Source organism: Oncorhynchus gorbuscha, linkage group LG11, assembly GCF_021184085.1.
Source record: "Oncorhynchus gorbuscha isolate QuinsamMale2020 ecotype Even-year linkage group LG11, OgorEven_v1.0, whole genome shotgun sequence".
NCBI lineage: Eukaryota > Metazoa > Chordata > Actinopteri > Salmoniformes > Salmonidae > Oncorhynchus > Oncorhynchus gorbuscha.
The window spans coordinates 60,178,914-60,193,273 of record NC_060183.1 but is presented as its reverse complement, the minus strand read 5'-3'; the positions used below and the strand labels follow the sequence as shown (position 1 = coordinate 60,193,273).

General features: G+C 43.2%; 1 protein-coding gene across 10 annotated transcripts in view; it reads left to right on the top strand.

The window, feature by feature from the left end:
• Positions 1 to 14,360, top strand: part of LOC124049043 (voltage-dependent N-type calcium channel subunit alpha-1B-like) — a 232,521-nt gene that overhangs the window by 134,928 nt on the left and 83,233 nt on the right. For 7 of the 10 annotated variants that reach the window (XR_006841351.1, XM_046370340.1, XM_046370343.1 and 4 more), the window contains 5 exons: positions 1,686 to 1,801; positions 2,969 to 3,058; positions 11,340 to 11,429; positions 12,750 to 12,968; positions 13,130 to 13,242. Coding sequence is in view for 9 of the 10 variants with exons in the window: in XM_046370340.1 (XP_046226296.1) it covers positions 1,686 to 1,801; positions 2,969 to 3,058; positions 11,340 to 11,429; positions 12,750 to 12,968; positions 13,130 to 13,242 (628 nt within the window). In the remaining variant the exon portion in view is untranslated. The remainder of the gene's footprint in view (positions 1 to 1,685; positions 1,802 to 2,968; positions 3,059 to 11,339; positions 11,430 to 12,749; positions 12,969 to 13,129; positions 13,243 to 14,360) is intronic. The other 3 variants (XM_046370347.1, XM_046370344.1, XM_046370342.1) reach the window with 1 other exon arrangement.

Below are 14,360 nucleotides of genomic sequence, written 5' to 3'. Positions count from 1 at the left end.
TAGCCCTGTCTCCCACTGTAAAGGTATGGTGTGGATGAGGTCAGCTCACAGATAAAAGGGTTACAAAGTTCTTTAAATATGCTCACACGCACACACCTATGCATGCACTCACACATGCACACACCTATGCATGCACTCACACATGCACACACACCAACTCTTTCCTTAGGCCCAGTTAAGGTTCTGCTTCCCCATAGGAACCCAGTTTTTTCTAGACTAATGACAATGTATATGGAATGAGCCCTGTTGAGACGGACCCAGTGTGTGTAGAGGAGTGTTTCTCACTGTCAGAGACAATGAGACCGACACCACTGTGTTCAAAGAGAAGAGCAAGGGACACCATTAAGATTAAAGACCTGGCCATTTTACAACACAGGAGAGAGAGCGAGAGAGTGAGAAGAGAGAGAGACTGGGTTAAAGAGAGCAAGTCGGGGGAGGGAGGGAGAGACGGAGAGTGGGAGATGACTAATTTTAGCTGTTTTCAGTGTCATTTCAGTTGAGATGCATTTCTTGCCAGTTGGAGGAATTCAAAATGAATGCGGTATCATCAGTATAATTTTATGTTACCCAAAAGTGACACCGTCTTCTCAGTGCCATCTCTTTGTTAGCTCAACCACTAGAGTGATGGCTGAGTTTCTATTGTGGTAAGCTGTGGAATGTGAGAAGGGAGGCTCTACAAGATGGCCATGGAGCTTGAGGCTAAAGGCGTCCGCATACTTTGGTTCGGCTGGCACCTAGCCGAATGAGTGTGCTCGCATACTCCCTTAAAACACCTTCGCTTTAAAAACAAGAAAAATCAGCAATAGTACTGTTTGTCCATCTTGAGACGCTGTAACCAAAAATACTGAGAATAAATGAGATCTTAGTTGCACAATTTTACATCTAACTAAGCTGTTTGGTGCAGTATTTCTCTCCGAATTTCGGCTTGCCTCAGGAATTTGGGGATTTGTACGAACAGCCGAAAACCCCCCCGAAGACCAAAACGAACAAAAGCGTCACAAAATGACATCATAATATATGCACAAACTGTTCCAAATTGTTTCAGATGGGAAGCATGCCTTTGGGTTCAGGAAGGACAGAAGATATGGAGGACGCACGCACACACAATGCACACACACACACACACAAAACACAAAACAGAGGAGAGCTAGCCATTCACTGAGTAGGAGATTAGGCTTCCCAGAAAATGTAAACATGGCACCTGACCAGAAACATGTAGCCATACTACGTTACTCTTAACAGGATGTCTCCTTGTAGGGCTGACCGGAGACATTGTATGCCTGTGTGTTTGTGCGTGGGTGAATAATGCATCTCATATTAAAAGAGACTAAAGAGAGAGAAACAGGGAAGAAGACATTCATCCATGTCTGTTTCTCTCTGAGTTTGGCCCTTCAAAGAGCACTTTCATGATCCATTCCTCCCAGAGAGGAGAGGAAGAGTAGAACACACACAGAGGCTGAAATGCCATAGAAATGAACCTGTATATTCCAATAGGAGTTTAAAGTGTGTGGGTCCATGTGTGTGTGTCCATATATGTGTGTGTGTGTGTGTGTGTGTGTGTGTGTGTGTGTGTGTGTGTGTGTGTGTGTGTGTGTGTGTGTGTGTGTGTGTGTGTGTGTGTGTGTGTGTGTGTGTGTGTGTGTGTGTGTGTGTGTGTGTGTGTGTGTGTGTGTGTGTGTTCACAGGGAGTTTGCCAAAGAAAGAGAGCGTGTGGAGAAGAGGCAGGACTTTCTAAAGCTGCGCAGACAGCAGCAGATAGAGAGAGAGCTGACAGGATACCTGGAGTGGATATGCAAGGCAGGTCAGGCTCACCTCCACTTTTTCTAATCCGTGTGTGTGTTTTCCACATTTTGTTACATTACAGCCTTATTCTATAATGGATTAAAACATTTCCCTCATCAATCTAAAAACAGGTTTTTAGTGTATATTGAGTGACATTTCAGATGTATGTATGGGGACAGAGAAAGAGTTAGTCATTTAAAAATAATGTAAATCGTTAGATGATTTGTGAAGCCAAATTTTACTCCTGAACTAATTTAGTCTTGACTAAACTAAGGGGCTGAATACTTAAGCTTTTTTTTAGTTATACACTTCTTTATGATTATAAAAAATATAAAAAAGCCCCCTTTTTCTCCCCAATTTCGATCTTGTCTCATCGCTGTAACTCCCCAATGGGCTCGGGAGGCGAAGGTCGAGTCATGCTCCAAACCCGCCAAACTTCGCTTCTTAACACCCGCCTGTTTAACCCGGAAGCCAGCTACACCAATGTTTCGGAGGAAACAACATTCAACTGCCGACCGAGGTCAGCCTACAGGCACCCGGCCCGCTACGAGTAGTCGCTAGAGCGCGATGAGCCAAGTAATGACCCAGCCCTCCCCAAACTGGATGACGCTGGGACGATTGTGCACAACCCTATGGGACTACCGTTTTAATCCCACTTTGTAACACAATAAAATGTGAAGGAATCCAAGGGGTCTGAATACTTTTGCAAGGCATGTGTGCGTTGTTACTTTAAATGATGGTGATGTGTATGCACTGTACATGGGTATGTAGAGTCTTAGAAAAAAGGGCCCTACCTAGAACCTAAAAGGCTTATTTGACTGTCGCCATAGTAAAACCCTTTGAAGAACCATTTTTGGTTCCAGGTAAAACCCTGTTGTTCCAGGTAGAACTATTTTGTGGTTCCATGTAGAACCTCTTCCAAAGAAAAACTCAGAAGGGTTTTCTCATGGGGACAGCAGAAAAACCCCTTTGGAACCCTTTTTTTCTAAGAGTGTGTGTGTGTGTGTGTGTGTGTGTGTGTGTGTGTGTGTGTGTGTGTGTGTGTGTGTGTGTGTGTGTGTGTGTGTGTGTGTGTGTGTGTGTGTGTGTGTGTGTGTGTGTGTGTGTGTGTGTGTGTGTGTGTGTGTGTGTGTGTGTGAGTATGTATGTGTGACGTGGTATATAACCCTGTCCTCTCCTGTTCCAGAGGAGGTGCTGCTGGAGGAGGAGGATGAGAACGCGGAGGAAAAGTCCCCTCTGGATGGTGCGTGGTACAAGAGGAAACATAACCTCCCAGGTGAAAAGAGGGCTAGAGGTCCACGCTGTGGCCTTTACCATGGTAACCTACTGGACTACCATGGTACCTTATGGTAAAACAGGCACAGTTAGATACTCTTCACCATTTTCATGAATTAGCCTCGCCCATTTTCAGATTCAGACTATTTTGCACCATGTCATTCTGTGGTATATAAATCGCTCAATTCGATTCATGCCATATTCAGGGTTCCATGAATGTGGTCTGGTTCTCTTTCACCTGGGTTATAGGGATTAATACACTATTACAATGTGATAGAGTATCAATGAGTGATTACTAAGATCCAGAGAGACTGCTATAATGAGATGCTGGTCTCATTCTCTCTCTCTCTATTCGGTCTTTCTCGCCCTCTATTTCTATCCTTTATTTCTTAAACTTTCCATCTATGTATTCCCCTTCACTCCACTCTTCTTGCCCTCTCTTCTTTTTTCCTCTTCTCTGTTGTGGGCAGTTCTCTTCTTGTTCTCTATCACTACCCCCTCTCTCTCTCTTCACCTCTCTCTCTTCTCTCCTTCCCTCTTCTTTCTCCCTTTCCCCTCTTCTCCCTTTCCCCTTCTCTCTCACTCCCCCTCCTCTCTCTTGTCTTTCTCTGTCCTCTTCTCTCCTTCCCTCTTCTTTCTCCCTCTCCCCTTCTCTCTCACTCCCCCTCCTCTCTCTTCTCTTTCTCTGTCCTCTTCTCTCCTTCCCTCTTCTTTCTCCCTCTCCCCTTCTCTCTCACTCCCCCTCCTCTCTCTTCTCTTTCTCTGTCCTCTTCTCTCCTTCCCTCTTCTTTCTCCCTCTCCCCTTCTCTCTCACTCCCCCTCCTCTCTCTTCTCTTTCTCTGTCCTCTTCTCTCCTTCCCTCTTCTTTCTCCCTCTCCCCTTCTCTCTCACTCCCCCTCCCTCTCTCTTCTCTTTCTCTGTCCTCTTCTCTCCTTCCCTCTTCTTTCTCCCTCCCCCTTCTCTCTCACTCCCCCTCCTCTCTCTTCTCTTTCTCTGTCCTCTTCTCTCCTTCCCTCTTCTTTCTCCCTCCCCCCTTCTCTCTCACTCCCCCCTCCTCTCTCTTCTCTTTCTCTGTCCTCTTCTCTCCTTCCCTCTTCTTTCTCCCTCCCCCTTCTCTCTCACTCCCCCTCCTCTCTCTTCTCTTTCTCTGTCCTCTTCTCTCCTTCCCTCTTCTTTCTCCCTCCCCCTTCTCTCTCACTCCCCCTCCTCTCTCTTCTCTTTCTCTGTCCTCTTCTCTCCTTCCCTCTTCTTTCTCCCTCCCCCTTCTCTCTCACTCCCCCTCCTCTCTTTTCTTTCTCTGTCCTCTTCTCTCCTTCCCTCTTCTTTCTCCCTCCCCCTTCTCTCTCACTCCCCCTCCTCTCTCTTCTCTTTCTCTGTCCTCTTCTCTCCTTCCCTCTTCTTTCTCCCTCTCCCCTCTCTCTCACTCCCCCTCCTCTCTCTTCTCTTTCTCTGTCCTCTTCTCTCCTTCCCTCTTCTTTCTCCCTCTCCCCTTCTCTCTCACTCCCCCTCCTCTCTCTTCTCTTTCTCTGTCCTCTTCTCTCCTTCCCTCTTCTTTCTCCCTCCCCCTTCTCTCTCACTCCCCCTCCTCTCTCTTCTCTTTCTCTGTCCTCTTCTCTCCTTCCCTCTTCTTTCTCCCTCTCCCTTTCTCTCTCACTCCCCCTCCTCTCTCTTCTCTTTCTCTTTCCTCTCTCTCCGACCTGGACGGTTCTTCCTGCTCCATCTGGAGTCCAGTCATGTCCCAGCTGTTACTCCCCCCGCCCCCTGCAGCCGCATGTTGTGTTATGTCCATACTCTCAGCCAATTAGGTCTGGTGTGGGAGCCAGGGTTAATTAGGGGTATTTAGAGAGATGACTTAATTGGATTAGGGCTGTACGATACATACGCGAACACTCAAGCTCAAATCTACACACACACTCACACACATTTCTCAGGTTAGATGACAGAACTGATGGCTGGTCTACGTATTTTGTCTACATCTTCCTTTGTTTAATAACTTAATTACATGATGCAGATTATTATGCCACTGAATAATATTGTTAAAGTTGAAAATGTCGACGTGGCCAAGGGATATTGAATGGCAGGTTCAAGTTCTATTGACACATGCACAAGTACAGTCAAATGCTCAACTTGCAAGATCTACACAACAGGCAGTAATCAATGTCAAAATAGTATAATTCATAAAATAACACATTTATATAATAAAGAAAACATGAGAAATAAGAAACGTTTAAATGTTTTTACAATGTGCAGGAATACTGGAGTATATGAAGTAGATATGTAATGTTTCCACCTCGCCCATCTGAGTGCAATCGAGCTAATATAAGACAGGTAAATTGCAGAACCTGACGTTAGGGCTGGAAAATGCCAGTGTACCTGTTTTTACATGACAAATTTGCAAAATAATGTGCGTTTGACACTAGCACCGCCTTAACGCCAGCCGGAAGGGTTTTGTAATATACTAGTGGTAATATATACAGTACCAGTCAAAAGTTTGGACACATACTCATTCAAGGGTTTGAAGACATCACAACTATGATAGAACAGATATGGAAACATGTCATGTTAAACAAATCAAAAGAGTGTTAAATAAATGTAAATATATATTTATTTTAGGTTCTTCAAAGTTACCCTTTGCCTTTGACAGCTTTGTACACTCTTGGCATTCTCTCAACCAGCTTCATGTGGAATGCTTTTCCAACAGTCATGAAGGAGTTCCCACATATGCTGAGCACTTGTTGGCTGCTTTTCCTTCACTCTGCAGTCCAACTCATCCCAAGCCATCTCAATTGGGTTGAGGTCAGGTGATTTTGGAGACCAGGTCATCCGATGCAGCACTCCATTACTCTCCTTCTTGGTCAAATAGCCCTTACACAGCCTGAAGGTGTGTTTTGTGTCATTGTCCCTCTACAAACTTCACTGGACATTATGCAAACTGGAAACCACATATCCTTGAGAAAATAATGCGAAAATAATTTAGACATATTCGGTGACTGAGTTCATAAGGAAGTGTGTAGGAAATGTAGTACCCACTGAGTCTATTAAAACCTACCCTAACCAGAAACTGTGGATAGATGGTAGCATTCGCGCGAAACTGAAACGAACCATCGCATTTAACGATGGCAAGGCGACTGGTAATATGGCAGAATATAAACAGTGTAGTTATTCACCCCGCAAGGCAATCAAACAAGATAAACATCAGTATAGAGAGAAAGTGGAGTCTCAATTCAACGGCTCAGACACGAGACATATGTGGCAGGGACTACAGACAATCATGGACTACAAAAGGAAAACCAGCCACGTCACCGAGACCGATGTCTTGCTTCCGGACAGGCTAAACACATTCTTCGCATGCTTTGAGAATAACACTACCACCGACGCGGCCTGCTGCCAAGGACTGTGGGCTCTCCTTCTCTGTGGCCGACGTGAGTAAAACATTTAAACATGTTAACCCTCGCAAGGCTGCCGGCTTTGACTGCATCAGAAGTCGCGTCCTCAGAGCATGCGCAGACCAGCTGGCTGGTGTGTTTACGGGCATATTCAATCTCTCCCTATCCCAGTCTGCTGTCCCTATATGCTTCAAGATGGCCACCATTGTTCCTGTATCCAAGAAGGCAAAGGTAACTGAAGTTAATGAATATCGCCCCGTAGCACTCACCTCTGGTACCATGAAGTGCTTTGAGAGACTATATATATATTTAGTCAAGGTTCATATCACCTCTACCTTGCCTACCACCCTAAACCCACTTCAATTTGCTTACCGGCCAATAGATCCACAGACGATGCAATTGCCATCACTCTGCACACTGCCCTCTCCCATCTGGACATCCTGACGGGCCGCCCCCAGGTGGTGAAGCTGAAAAACAGCTTCTATCTCAAGGCCATCAGACTGTTAAACAGCCATCACTAGCACATTAGAGGCTGCTGCCTATAGGTACAGACTAGAAATCACTGGCTACTTTAAGGAATGGAACACTAGTAATTTTAGTCATGTTTACATATCACACATCACGCATCTCATCTATACTGTATTTATACTATTATATGGTATCTTAGTTACTTAATAATGTTTACATATCTGGCATTACTCATCTATGATATGTATGTATGATATGTACAGTTGATGTCGGAAGTTTGCATACACCTTAGCCAAATATATTTAAATTCCCTGATTTAGGTCAGTTAGGATCACACTTTATTTTAAGAATGTGAAATGTCACAATAATAGTTGAGATAGTGATTGTTTTCAGCTTTTATTTCTTTCATCACATTCCCCGTTTGTCAGAAGTTTACATACTCAATTAGTATTTGGTAGCATTCATTTTAAATTGTTTAACTTGAGTCAACCATTTTGGGTAGCATTCCACAAGCTTCCCACAACATGGTGGGTGAATTTTGTCCCATTCCTCCTGACAGAGCTGGTGTAACTGAGTCAGGTTTGTAGGCCTTCTTACTTGAACACACTTTTTCAGTTCTGCCCACAAAGTCTCTATAGGAATGAGGTCAGGTATTTGTGATGGCCATTCCAATACCTTGACTTTGTTGTCCAACTTTGGCAGTATGCTTGGGGTCATTGTCCATTTTGAATACCCATTTGTGACCAAGATTTAACTTCCTGACTGATGGCTTGAGATGTTGCTTCAATATATCCACATAATTTCCATCCTCATGATTTGATCTATTTTGTGAAGTGCACCAGTCCCTCCTGCAGCAAAGCACCCCCACAACATGATGCTGCCACCCCCGTGCTTCACGGTTGGGATGGTGTTCTTCAGCTTGCAAGCACCCCCCTTTTTCCTTCAATCATAATGATGGTCATTATGGCCAAACAGTTCTATTTTTGTTTCATCAGACCGGAGGACATTTCTCCAAAAAGTAAGATCTTTGTCCGCATGTGCAGTTGCAAACCGTAGTCTAGATTTTTTATGGTGGTTTTGGAGCCGTGGCTTCTTCCTTGCTGAGCGGCCTTTCAGGTTCTGTCGATATAGGACTCGTTTTACCGTGGGTATAGATACTTTTGTACCGGTTTCCTCCAGCATTTTCCAAGGACCTTTGCTGTTGTTCTGCACTTTTCTCACCAAAGTATGTTCATCTCTAGAAGACAGAACGCGTCCCCTTCCTGAGCGGTATGACGGCTGCGTGGTTCCATGGTGTTTATACTTGCGTACTATTGTTTGTACAAATGAACACGGTTTCTTCAGGCATTTGGAAATTGCTCCCAAGGATGAACCAGGCTTGTGGAGGTCTACAATTTTTTTCTGTGGTCTTTGCTGATTTCTTTTGATTTTCCCATGATGTCAAGCAAAGAGGCACTGTGTTTGAAGGTAGGCCATGAAATACATCCACAGGTACACCTCCAATTGACTCAAATGATGTCAATTAGACTTTCAGAAGCTTCTAAAGCCATGACATAATTTTCTGGAATTTTCCAAGCTATTTAAAGGCACAGTCAACTTAGTGTATGTAATCTTCTGACCCACTGGAATTGTGATACAGTGAGTTAAATAATCTGTCTGTAAACAATTGTTGGAAAAATTACTTGTGCCATGCACAAAGTAGATGTCCTAACCGACTTGCCAAAACTATAGTTTGTTAATTAACAAGAAACTTGTGGAGTGGATGAAAAACAAGTTTTAATGACTCCGACCTAAGTCTATGTAAACTTCCGACTTCAACTGTATATACTGTTTTCTATACTATTCTACTGTATCGTCGTCCATTCGCTCTGACATTGATCGTCTATATTTATGTAGTCTTAATTCATTCCTACTTAGATTTGTGTGTATTGGATATATGTTGTGTAATTTCTTAGATATTACTTGTTAGTAATTACTGCTCTGTCGGAGCTAGAAGCACAAGCATTTTGCTACACCAGCAATAATATCTGCTAATCGCTTGTATGTGACCAATGCATTTTGATTTGATTTGAAGAAACTTTAAAAGTTATTTTAGTTTTCCGCATAGACTGACTTTCATGTCTTAAAGTAATGATGGACTGTCATTTATCTTTGCTTATTTGAGCTGTTCTTGCCATAATATGGACTTGGTCTTTTACTAAATAGGGCTATCTTCTGTATACCACCCCTACCTTGTCACAGCACAACTGATTGGCTGAAACGCATTAAGAAGGACAGCAAGTCCACAAATTAACTTTTACCTTTGCACACCTGTTTATTGAAATGAGTTCAAGGTGACTACGTCATCAAGCTGGTTGAGAGAATGCCAAGAGTGTGCAAGGCTGGCATCAAGGCAAAGGGTGGCTACTTTGAATAATCTCAATATAAAATGTATTTTTTGGTTACTACATGAATCCATATGTGTTATTTCATTGTTTTGATGTCTTCACTATTCACTACAATGTCGAAAATAGTACAAATAAATAAAAACCCTTAGGCGTGTCCAAACTTTTGACTGGTTCTGTATATCATACAAGGACAATATTCACAAATTCTACAGCACAATGTCAGAGTCATGTCTCAAGTGTACAACTAATAATGCCTCAATAATCCATGCTTTCTGGGAATGCTATATAGTCCAGAAGTTGTGGGCAGACCTAAAAGTTGGCTGTCAGAATGATTACAATGTAAACTTACATTTAATCTGTCTCTCTGCATATTTCAAGACATGGCATATGGGGCTGTAGTGAGATACTCAATGGCCTGGACAATTATTTTCTCATCACTCATCTTGAAAAACATATACTAAGTATTTGGAAGTCAGTCAATTCACCATCATTGACACACTTCGGAGGGAATCCAGGACTTTTGATTGGAGAAGCATCCAACCTTCACTGTGGGGCCGATGTTGGCAAAGCATTTCATGATGAAGCCGGTGACGAGGGTGGTTAGATCGACAACGCTATCGGTGGAATCCCGGAACATGTTCCTGTCAGCGCTAGCAAAACGGTCCTGTAGCATTGCCATCTATTCGGACAACCATTTTTCAATGGAGCGCGTCCTGTTTACCTCCTGTTTTGAGCTTTTGTCTATAAAGGGGAAGCAGGAGTATAGAGTCGTTGTCAGATTTGCCGAAGGGGGACCAGGGAGGGCCTCGTGTGCTTGCTTGTGAGTAAAAGTGGTCCAGGACTTTATTACCCCGAGTGGCAAAGGAGAATTGTTGTTAGAAGTTGCGCATCACTTGTTTTAGTGATGCGGAATTGTATTATTTGCATCAAAAAAAGCAAGCTTTGGGTGCATGGTTTCCTGCATGTTTATAGCCTCGTACAGTTTGTCAAGTGCCAGCTTTTTGTTGTTTTCCTGAGGTGGAATGTATACAGCAGTTACGATATCAGAGGAAAACTATCTCGGGAGGTAGAATGGTTGGCATTTGACCATCAGGTATTCCAAGATGGGTGAACAATAGGTCGAGACAATCGCTAGAGTCAGAACACCAGTTTGTTGATGAAGAGACATATCCGTCCCCCTCTGGTTGTCCCTGAATCCGATGTCCTGTCCCCTCGATGAATATCTTGTACAAATGGCATTTTTCGGTAAAACAGAGGAAATTGTAGTTACGAGCGTCACATTGATAACAAATCCGCAATTGGAGGACATCCATCTTATCAAGTGACTATGCACATTGGGGTTATGTGCCTTCCTCAAGGGCACATCGACAGATTCTCCTTGTCAGCTTTGGGAGTTGAACTAGCAATCGTTCGGTCACAGGAACCATGCTCTAACCACTAGGCTACTTGCTGCATGGAGTGCAGGTGACTGCATTGTGCAAACGCCAAACATTGCTGACCGAGCAAAGATACAGTTGCTGGAAGGGAAGGAGAGAAATGAAAGGACAGATTTATAGGTAAAGATCCAAACGCTGGAGCGTTGTCAATCTGTCTGTCGTTCTATTAAACACCTTATCGGTTCTCTCTATTTCACTATTTACTCATAACTCTCCAGAGAATTAAGATGTTGCTCCGATCCTCATTCATTGAGAACAAAAGCAGAGCTCATTTTGCCTCTGAGCAGAGCATTGAAGAGGTACTCTAGATTCTAGAAGGGTTGTAAGAGCTTTTGTGACATTGATGGTCATGTGACAATCACATTCATGCACTGCAGTTTTTCATTTCAAGGCTGACTTGAAGCGGAAGCTAGAATCGGTGAATGAAGAATTTGATTGATGCCCACTATTCATTGCATCCAATTAGCATATGGGGGAGGGGTATGGTGGGTGTGTGCGTGTGTGCGTGCATGCGCTTGGCAGCACATACAAATGTGTGTATGTAAATGTCCATGTGTGTGTACATATCCTTATTCCTGCCTCTCTGCTGTGCTGTGTGTGTGCAGTGTTGAAACGAGGCAAGGTAAAGAAGAGTAAGAATGACCTGATTGGTGCTGAGGAGGGAGAGGATCACTTCACTGACATGTCCTCTGTTGGTAAGACTCAACCGTCCTGTACTCCTATCTGACTGACCAGTCAACTGTCTGACTGACCCCAAATTTCACATTTGACCTTAACTGACTAAATCAACCTTTGGCTAACACTGACCTTTTAGATAAGTCCTTGAGCTTGTCCTCACAGCTTGTACCTTATCTAAGCTATTGGGAAAATGTGTCATGTTCCCTCTCTGGTGACCTTTGGCCTATTAAAATGTTTTCCTATTCTCATGCATCTTTTTAATGCCTCGATGTACTTAACTGTTGTCTCTGGTATGTAAACACAAATAACAACACTTGTTGTACAAGGAAACTCTCCTCACAGTATCATAGTCAGAGGTTTTGCTTGTTTTACTGATTCTTTGTATCAAATCAAATTGTATTGGTCACATACGCATGTTTAGCGGGTGTAGTGAAATGCTTGTGTTTCTAGCTCCAACAGTGCCGTAATATCTAACAATTCACAACAATACACATAATACACACATACCTAAAAGTAAAAGTGTCATGGGGATGCAGGCTTTACACAGTCACCCAGAGGTTCATTAAATGTTCTTATTATAAACAAACTATAACTATAACTCCAGGATAATGGAATTAGAGTTTTAATATGAATGAAATTCAGTTTGTTTCACAGAAAAAATCTGTAATTGCTTGTCTTTGGGGGAAATCCTCCTAACCATGATAATTGAAATGATTTAGTGCATTCACATTAAAAGCACCAGCTGCACCAGCTCCTCTCCTGATAACCTCCAGTGGCTGTTTTACATCTAAATGAATGTCATGGGGATACAGCCTTTACACAGTCAAATCTTATGTCTACATTTTTCCTGTTCTAGACTAAAGATCCGATTTCACTCTCATTGAGGCAGATTACATGACCTTTTCATGCAAAAAAATTGCACATTTTCAGAGTGGAAAGTGAGAATTGAGGATACATTTTTGCCTTAGTCATTTGCGTCTTATCCATTTTAGTCTTAGTCGTGAAGGTCTTTCAATTAGCAAAGAAGCTTGGATTTATTCAGGTGGAATGTAGTGCGAGAGTCTAAATATGGAGCTTCTAGTGCGGTTGATTACAGCCTGAAGTAGCCTCAATACTCTTATACTTATACTGTTCCCCCTCAGATTCAGAAATACAGACATAATGCCGGATGCCAATAGTTTTCTTTGTAAACTATTAGAACATGTAATATAATGTTCAAATCACCCTAGACTTGCGGATGATGACTTGATAATGATGAACAGTAAATCCCTTTAGGGAATGTGACGTGATGTATGGCATGATACACCTTTCTGTGCTGACTTCCCTACTTTCCCTAGCCCCCCCAGGCTCTCCGTTTGGCCGAACCAGCGTGAAGAGCAGTAAGCTGGAGAGCTCGTCCTACTTCCGCCGCAAGGAGAGGAGAATACGTTTCTTCATCCGTCGCATGGTCAAAGCCCAGAGCTTCTACTGGGTAGTACTATGTCTGGTGGGCCTCAACACCCTGTGTGTGGCCATCGTCCACTATGACCAGCCTGAGTGGCTCACCACTGCCCTCTGTAAGTCACACACACACACATGTATGCACACCAGGCACGTGCACACACACAGATGCCTACACACACATGCACAAATACACACACATTCACAATCAAATGGATGATTATTAGTAGCTGATGCATTTCGTCATTGATGGTTCTCCATCCCCCTGGAACCCCAGACCTGGCAGAGTTTGTGTTCCTGGGTCTGTTCCTGTCTGAGATGAGCCTGAAGATGTACGGCCTGGGAGCCAGGAACTACTTCCATTCCTCTTTCAACTGCTTCGACTTTAGTGTAAGTCACCATAAATGCCTGTGCAATACCTTTAAGAGCTAATTAATCTGTCTCAGATACAGATGCTTACTTAATTTGACTTACATGGCAACTGGATACATTTTTTATATGATAATTAAATGTTGAATTGTTTGATGTTAAATGTTGAATTGAATCAATTGATTGAATTGATTGGTCCTCTGTAGCTCAGTTGGTAGAGCATGGTGCTTGTAATGCCAGGATAGTGAGTTTGATTCTCCGGACCACCCATACATAAAATGAATGCACTCATGACTGTAAGTTGCTTGGGATCAAAGCATCTGCTAAAAAGTATTTAGACCCCTTGACTTTTACCACATTTTGTTACGTTACAGCCTTATGCTAAAATTGATGAAATAAATAAAAATCCTCAGCAATCTACACACAATACCCCATAATACCCCATTAAAAACAGGTTCTTAATTTTTATTGCAAATGTATTAAAAACAAAAAACATAACTTATTGACACAAGTATTCAGACCCTTTGCTATGAGACTCGAAATTGAGCTCAGGTGCATCCTGTTTCCATGGATTATCCTTGATGGTTCTACAACTTGATTGGAGTCCACCTGTGGTAAATTCAATTGATAGTACATGATTTGGAAAGGCACACACCTATGTGTATAATGTTGACAGTTGATCAAAAAACCAAGCCTTGAGGTCCGAGACAGGATTGTGTCGAGGCACAGATCTGCGGAAGGGTACCAAAACATTTCTGCAATATTAAAGGTCCCCAAGAACACAGCCATCATTCTTAAATGGAAGACGTTTGGAAGTCCCTGCCAAACTGAGCAATCGGGGGAGAAGGGCCTAGGTCAGGGAGGTGACCAAGGACCCGATGGTCACTCTGACAGAGATCCAGAGTTCCTCTGTGGAGATAGGAGGACCTTCCAGAAGGACTACCATCTCCGCAGCACTCCACCAATCAGGTCTTTATGGTAGAGTAGCCAGACGGAAGACACTCCTCTGTAAAAGGCACATGACAGCCCACTTGGAGTTTGCCAAAGGCACCTAAAGACTCAGACCATGAGAAACAAGATTCTCTGATGAAACCAAGATTGAACTCTTTGGCCTGAATGCCAAGCATCACTTCTGAAGG